Genomic DNA, 6855 nt, shown 5'->3' on the forward strand with positions numbered 1-6855 from the left:
CACTTTAAACCCATAGAGCCCCATGGCTGAACCGCGCAGGCCATGCCCTTCGGAATTTCTGCTGTCCCACCCTCCTTCCTTCACCTCTAATGACCAGTCACCTAGGTCTGACACTGTCCCTCCAAATGGTTCCCTTGACTTGATATTTCCTGCCCACTTAGAGGCCCGGGACAAAAGCAAGCAGTGGCTGCTTCTAGTGCTTATTGGTGTCCTGGGCTGAAGACCCTTTGTGCTGGGTGTCATTTTGGAAATGGACCTTTCAGTTCCAAGCAACAGCACGGGCCATAGGGCAAGGGTTTCCGGCTCTGCAGGGTGGTTCTGACATACACGTGGAAACTGCCTTCCCTCATTTCCACAGTCTATCTTGTTCCTATCTCATTCTTCCATCAGGGCAGGAAATGGAATGATCCCAACAGATTCACAGCCTCATTTCTTCTCTCTGGGCTGTCCTGAGCTTGGGCTCCAGGGGGGCTGGGACCCGGGAGCTTTCCAGGCAGCCCTTGCTCCCATAGGGCAGCCTCTGGTTCCTCAGAGCCTGTCTCTCCCTAGGAGGATCTAAATCACTAATCCCATCCAATAAAGCAAATCCTAGCCCAATATGGCCAGACATCGAAACCTGCTGATTTACAACATTCAGTTTCTAGAAGCAAGTCCCAGCCAGGCTAGGATGTCTCAGCTCTGGTTGGGGTATAAGTTGAGGTTTTAAAAATCTCAAGGTCTTGTGACTTTGCAGTGCCTTAAGACGTGGTGAGTTAAGATCTTAGAAGGAACCTAGGGGCTGGGATAGCTCCTCACGTTCATCTCACAGATGAAGATGCGGGCCTGGCCATTCTGGCACTGGTGGTCAAGGCTGAGCTGGTACCAGGCTTTCTGGCTCCCAGAGTCATGCTCTGCCATCAGGCCCTGCAACTTCTCCATCGTGCTCACCTGGTGGTCTCTTCTCCACGACAGAAATACAGCTAACCGGGTATCCTCTTTCTGCCCTTTGCATGTCCTCTAACTGGTGTCTCCATTTGACCTTGGCCTTTACCGATGTGGTTTTCTCAATCAGGGCCTTATGCTGAGGTCTAAAAGGTGCCTGGGAACCATTCTGCAAGTGGTCTGTAAATTTTGTATGCATATATTTTTCTGCAAAGATGATCCATAACTTCAGATTCTCAAGGAGATTAGGAATTCACTCCTCTAGTCTCTAGATCGGTGGTTCTAAAAGTGGGTCCGCTGACCAGAAGCAGCCATCACCTGGGAACTTGGGGGGGGAATGCAGATTCTCGGCCCCACACCAGAACTGCTGAATGAGAATTAGGTGAGGCCCAGCTACCTGTGTGTTAGTGAGGCCTCCAAGTGACTCTCATACATGCTAAGACTGAGAACTACTACTCTGGAGGTGGCCATGGAGCAAGCACAGCCCTGTACCGCCACCGTCTGCCACCAGGTCAGATGCAGAGCCCAGGGCCTCTCTCTGGCTCGCCCCTCCTCCATAGCGTGGTGCCATCTCTAGCCTCCTCTCAGAAACTGGGCCCAATGGAGCAGACTCACTGCAGAATTCAAGCCCCACCCCCCAACTCTTGGGCACAACTGGCCACAAGAGGAAACCTGCAGAGACTGCTCTCCAGCCGAACTCGACTCTCTGTTTAACCAGAGGGGCTGTTTGCTCCCCCGTCGGTAGCGTTTTTTGTCTGCGGTATACTCCAAGCAGGCACCTGCCTTGAGAAGAGAACCGTCTAGGCCAAGTGAGCCCTTGATCTTTTTTTAATTTATTTTTTGTCCACGCCACACAGCTCCGTGGGACCTTAGTTCCCCAACCAGGCACTGAACCGGGGCCCTCGGCCGTGAAAGCGCAGGGTCCTAACCACTGGACCTCCAGGGAATTCCTGAGCCCTTGATCAGGGGGAGGCTCAAGACCTGGCCATCAGGATGCCCAGGGATGGACTGACCCCCACTCTGGAGGGTCCTGTGGGTCAGCTTAGGCTCTTTGGGCTAAGTCGGTCCCCCAGGTGGCTGTCATTTTGATTCCAAACCCCAGCTGCGTCCTTAGGTGAGAAGCAGGCACGGAAGGGCTCCTGGCCTCTCTGATCCATATTCCAGACCCCAGGCCCCCTGGGGGCTGGGACACATGCTGGCAGCTCCCGTAGACTCTGCCGGCATCTCTGAAGGAAGCACGGAAGCTGTTGGAGTCATGTCCACTTTTCCCTCCATGCCCCTAAGAGTGGACAGAGCTTGTCCAGAGAGGTGGGCAAAGCTCTGAGTGTGCTAAGGAGCTGCAGACAGAGCCAGCAAAAGAAACCCTTGCAGGGCAAAGGGGAGAAAAAGATGAGAAAAGTGGAAGAGGAAGAGCGCGAGGTAGGGAAGGAGACTGACTGGCTTCTGTCCTAGACAGCGAGGGCAAGGAGGCCGAGCCATGGCCCTGCCCCAAATCCATACACCAGCACGGCGCAGGGCGCCCCGAGGCCGCACCAGGCTGAGCCGAGGGCCGCTGCTCTCGCTGGGCTGCCTCTGGCGTGGGCTTCCAAATGTCTTTCCCCCAAGGCACTTTTGAGTGTCCTCGCCATCTGATCTCTCCCAGTGGGGTTCCAGGCTGGACCAACTGTGGGGAAAGGAGCCGGGCCTTCTCATAGCACAGCATGCTGCTGGAGTTCCAGAACATTCCCAGAGGTCTAGAGACCACCATGCCCCAACCTGGAATGGTCTCCCAGGGACTAAACAAGGACCACTGTCCCACGGAAGTGTCACCTTTGGCCCACTGCCGTCTGGGATAATTCCTTTGCTGAGTGGCTCTGTGTTTCTGCTCATCAGTGACCAGGCCCCAGGGCTTGCTGACAGAGAAGGAGAATGAGGCCCCAGAGCTCCATGGGGGGCCAGTCTCTCTCCCAGGCTGAGGAGCAGAAGACTTCACTCCAGAACCATGACTGACCTGAGAACCCCTTGTTGAGAGTCCTGCCAACAGGAGTCTCATGAAAGACTCTGTGGAACTAGGCCTGCCCTCTACTAAGGGCTTCTCACTGGGGGGGGATGATGATGCCCCCAGGGCACACTGAAATCTGGAGACATTCATGATCAACACAGCTGGGGAGGGGGCGGTGTTGCTGGCATAGAGTGGGTGGGGGCCAGGGATGCCGCTCGGTACCCCACAGTGCACAGGACATCCCCACACAACAGAGAATGAAGAACCCCAAATGTCAAAAGTGGGAAACCTTGGTCTAGAACCTACCAAATCCCTGCAGCCCTGAGGTTTAAGAGGGGTGTTAGGAGCTAAGGGGCCTGGGCCCGGGTTGGACAGATCATGGGTACACTCCTGCTGGAGGAAAAGACCACAAGGAGGGCAGTGGGCCCAGCCACCGCCCCCTCATCTCTGGACCATGATGAACAGGCCCCGGCCTGATACGTGGACCCCTACTCCCAGACCCAGAAGATCGAGGTGTTCGGCACTACCAGCTCTCTGCTGCTGCAGCCCCAGGTGGGCTCCCGGCTTTTGGGCCCTCTCCCTGTGACCCCTGAGACAGACAGACGGACGCAAAGATGAGCTGTAGAGGGGCTCGTGGGGTCCTCTGGACTCACCTGTCCGGTGGCCTGGCCCGAGCCATCCGAGCACACAAACTGCACAAACTCCTTCAGCGAGTCCTGCCCGTGGTGGTGGTGGTAGCGGATGGTCGGGTGCGTGAAATATGGGCTCGACTGCTGGATGATGGACGTGGAGGGGAAGTGCAGCGCTGATGCCGTGGCCCGTGGGCTCCCTGCATGCACGTGGCAGGAAGAAAAGGGCATCGTCAGGGCCCAGGAGGCAGTGGGGTGGGGGGCACTGGAGACAAGGAGAACTGCTGGTCAGAGCACTTGGGATCCAGAGAATGGGCAGGAGCAGGGCAGGGACCAGAGTGAGGAGAGCGAGGCACTGGCCGCTAGTGTGAAAGTTAAGATGGCGCCAAATACCTCAGCAAATCAAGATAAATGACATTTTAATGCAATATTTTAAAAAGTCAAATTGGCAAACCGGGGCCCACAGACCAGCTGTTTATCTTTGTAAATAAAGTTTGATTGGAACCAGGGCCAGAGTTAGGGTGAGGTTAAGTGAGGGTCACGAAAGCACAAGGTCAGTCCGATCTTTTATTTAAAATATTGACATTTGCTCATCGTATATTTTTGCAATAGTTTTAATTTTTAGAAATATTGCATGAAAATAAAATTTATCTTGATGACTGAGATTTCAGGGGCTCCCTGACATTTTGCGCCGAGGTGAGTGCCTCGCTCACCTCACCCCGGTCCAGGGCCTGGGTGGGAGCCTTGATGAGGAGACTGACAGTTCTGTGGGGCTCCAGATAAAACACACAGCCCTGCGCCAGTGCAAGAGAGGCCCCTGCAGTGCACACACACATCTCCTGCGTGCGGTGGGTGTGCACCTGGCTGCTGCTGCCCAGGCCACATTCTTCTGTGCTCAGCCCCATCGCTTGTACACACAGTCCCCCGAACGCACAACTCCCACCCTGGAGCAGGCCCCAGCTCTTCCCTGGCCAAGTCCTCCCCCTCCTGTCTGTTTCCAATCAGCTCCCTCTTGCTCTCAGTTTCATTAGGGGCCTGAAGAAACTTGGCTTCTCTCTGGAGTTCATAAAAGCTGAGTCGAGCAGGGCCTGCTGCCCTCCCGCTGCCTGTGCAGAGGGCCTGGGCTCCCCGCCCCCACCTTGCGGCCACCACGCCCTGCCCCGCTGCTGGCTGCCTCTGGGCTCCCAGCCAGGAGGCCCTGAGGAAGAAGCCAGGAGGGTAAACCTCAGTGTTCTCCGTGGAGGGCCCAGGAGACAGAGGGTGGACACAGGACACAGGGCAGTGTTCAGAAAAAAATCCAGGCCTCTTTCTGCCAGACAGGTGCCAAGAGAGGGAAGAGGCAAGTGGCTGCGGACTCAGCTTCCACAGCTTCCTGCCTGATTCCATCCCCTCCAGGACATGGAGGCATCCTCCCCTCAAGCACTCTCTCCGTGAGACTGAAGCAAGACAGCTCCCAAGGCAGCAGGGCCAGCTCCTTTCCCTGAAGAGCAGCCCAGGTACCACCTTCCCCCTTGGCCTAGCCCTTCACTTCTGGAAAAGAGCAGGGAGGCCCCGAGAAGGGAGCCTGGGCTCCTAGGAGTACTGTTCTCAACCTGTGCTCACACCAACCTGGGCTGGTGCTGGGAAAGCAGGCCCCGGGCTCTGTGAGGAGCTGGGAGACAAGAGCTGAAAGGAGGGCAGAGGGAGAAGCCTGTGCTATCCCACCCACAGCTGGAGAGAGGAGATGAGAACGGCGCAGGAATGGGCCTGAGGCTTCTGCAGTCAGGGGTAAGTGGGAGGAAGCCTCAGCACAGGCCCGTGCCCCACACACAAGCACACACACATCCGATGCACGTACACAGCACCTGCACACGCACACAAGCAAACACACACACTCATGTGCACACACAGCGCACAAGCATGCATTACGCACAGGGGGTGTGAGAAGCAAGTGGGAGAGTGCTGGGGAACAGGGTGAGGAGGCCCAAGGTCTGGCCTGGGTCTGGAGGAGGCGCTGCTGTGGGAGGGAGGGCCCGTTCCCATGCCCACCCACTGCCATACCATGGCCCGTTCAGAGAGCTTGGGGCTGTCACTCAGGGTCGGCCCTGGCCCCTTTGCCTGGCCAGTTGCCCATCTGGGCTCCTCTGCCACCCCCACTGCCCCCCCCTCCGGGCCCTCCATTTCTCACCTGGTCTGACTCCAGCAAGCACAGGCAGCGGGTGGTGAGTGAAAGCCATGCGCGGGGAGCTGCCCTGAGAGGAGAGGGCACTGCAGAAGTCCAGCTTTCCTGACTTCTTTAGAGAAGCCGGGCCTGGGGGGAGGAATCAGCAACACAGGGCAGGTTTAGCTGGGCTGGGGAGGGAGCAGGGGAAGGTGGGAAGCCAGCAGCTCACTCCTTCTCTCCTCGGCCCCCTCCCGGCCGCCCCTTCCCCCACCAGGCTCCCTCCTGCCTCGTTTGCCTGACTGTGGCCTGATTCGTGCGCAGACCATCCTGCCGTGGGTGCTGCCGACAGGAGAGGAAAATAAGGCCCTTCGGTGCACTGGGCAGGGAGTGAGCAAGGGGGCCCATCTTGCCCCCGACAAGCAGATAAGGAGCTCAAGGGGAACAAGAGTAAAAGGGGGGGATGCAGGGCCAGAGGGCAGGGAAGGTGTGCAGGCGGAGCCCGGGAGAGCAGCTTCAGAGCCAGCCGGCCCAGGGGACTTCCCTGGGGGTCCAGGGGTTTAGGACTACCGCGCTTCCATGCGGGGTGGGGTGGGGGTGAGGGCGAGGTTTTGATTGCTGGTCAAGGAACTAAGCTCCTGCACAGCGCGGGCCCTGGGCTCTGGGAAGTTCCGACGGGAAGAAACCAGAGCTCCTTACGGGAAGGGAAAGCACAGCCATTGGCCCTTGGGAAGGACCACAGTGGAGAAACAGCATCTGACCAGAGAGCAGGGAGGAGGCTGGAGGGCCTGGGCGGGTGCTGGGGTTACGGCTAGACAGGAAAGGACTCCCTCAGTCAGGGGACCCAAAGGCTGGACTGTCAGAGCACGGGTAACTCCAGGGCTTTGCTCGGCTCCCAGTACCAGAGATGGGGTGACATTCAGCGGGAGACAGGGACACAGAGAATACCCCATTTGAGCTCTCCCTCTAAGAGCCTGATGTTGCCAATCAAGGTCATCTCTGTGCCCAGTGGGCATGACATCCAAGATGCTATACAAAGCAGGGCCCCCAGGCCAGGTCCCCCAGGGGAGCTTGTCTCCGGTCCTCAGCTGAGCCTTGAGGCTATGCCCAGGCTGGGAGGGATAAGGTGAAGTCAGGGCAGATATCCAGAGCTGCCATCATTGGGAATCGGTTTGGGTGGGTGG

The 6855-nt window shown here is 57.6% G+C and overlaps 1 protein-coding gene across 3 annotated transcripts in view; it reads right to left on the reverse strand.

Annotated features, from left to right (window-relative positions):
* NFIX (nuclear factor I X) overlaps window positions 1-6855 on the reverse strand; it is a 71199-nt gene that overhangs the window by 11330 nt on the left and 53014 nt on the right. For all 3 annotated transcript variants that reach the window (XM_007469083.1, XM_007469081.1, XM_007469082.1), the window contains 2 exons: window positions 5699-5821; window positions 3556-3731 (listed from right to left, as the gene is read on the reverse strand). In XM_007469083.1, the coding sequence (XP_007469145.1) occupies window positions 3556-3731; window positions 5699-5821 (299 nt within the window). The remainder of the gene's footprint in view (window positions 1-3555; window positions 3732-5698; window positions 5822-6855) is intronic.

Source organism: Lipotes vexillifer, unplaced genomic scaffold, assembly GCF_000442215.2.
Source record: "Lipotes vexillifer unplaced genomic scaffold, Lipotes_vexillifer_v1.1 scaffold1699, whole genome shotgun sequence".
Lineage (NCBI taxonomy): Eukaryota > Metazoa > Chordata > Mammalia > Artiodactyla > Lipotidae > Lipotes > Lipotes vexillifer.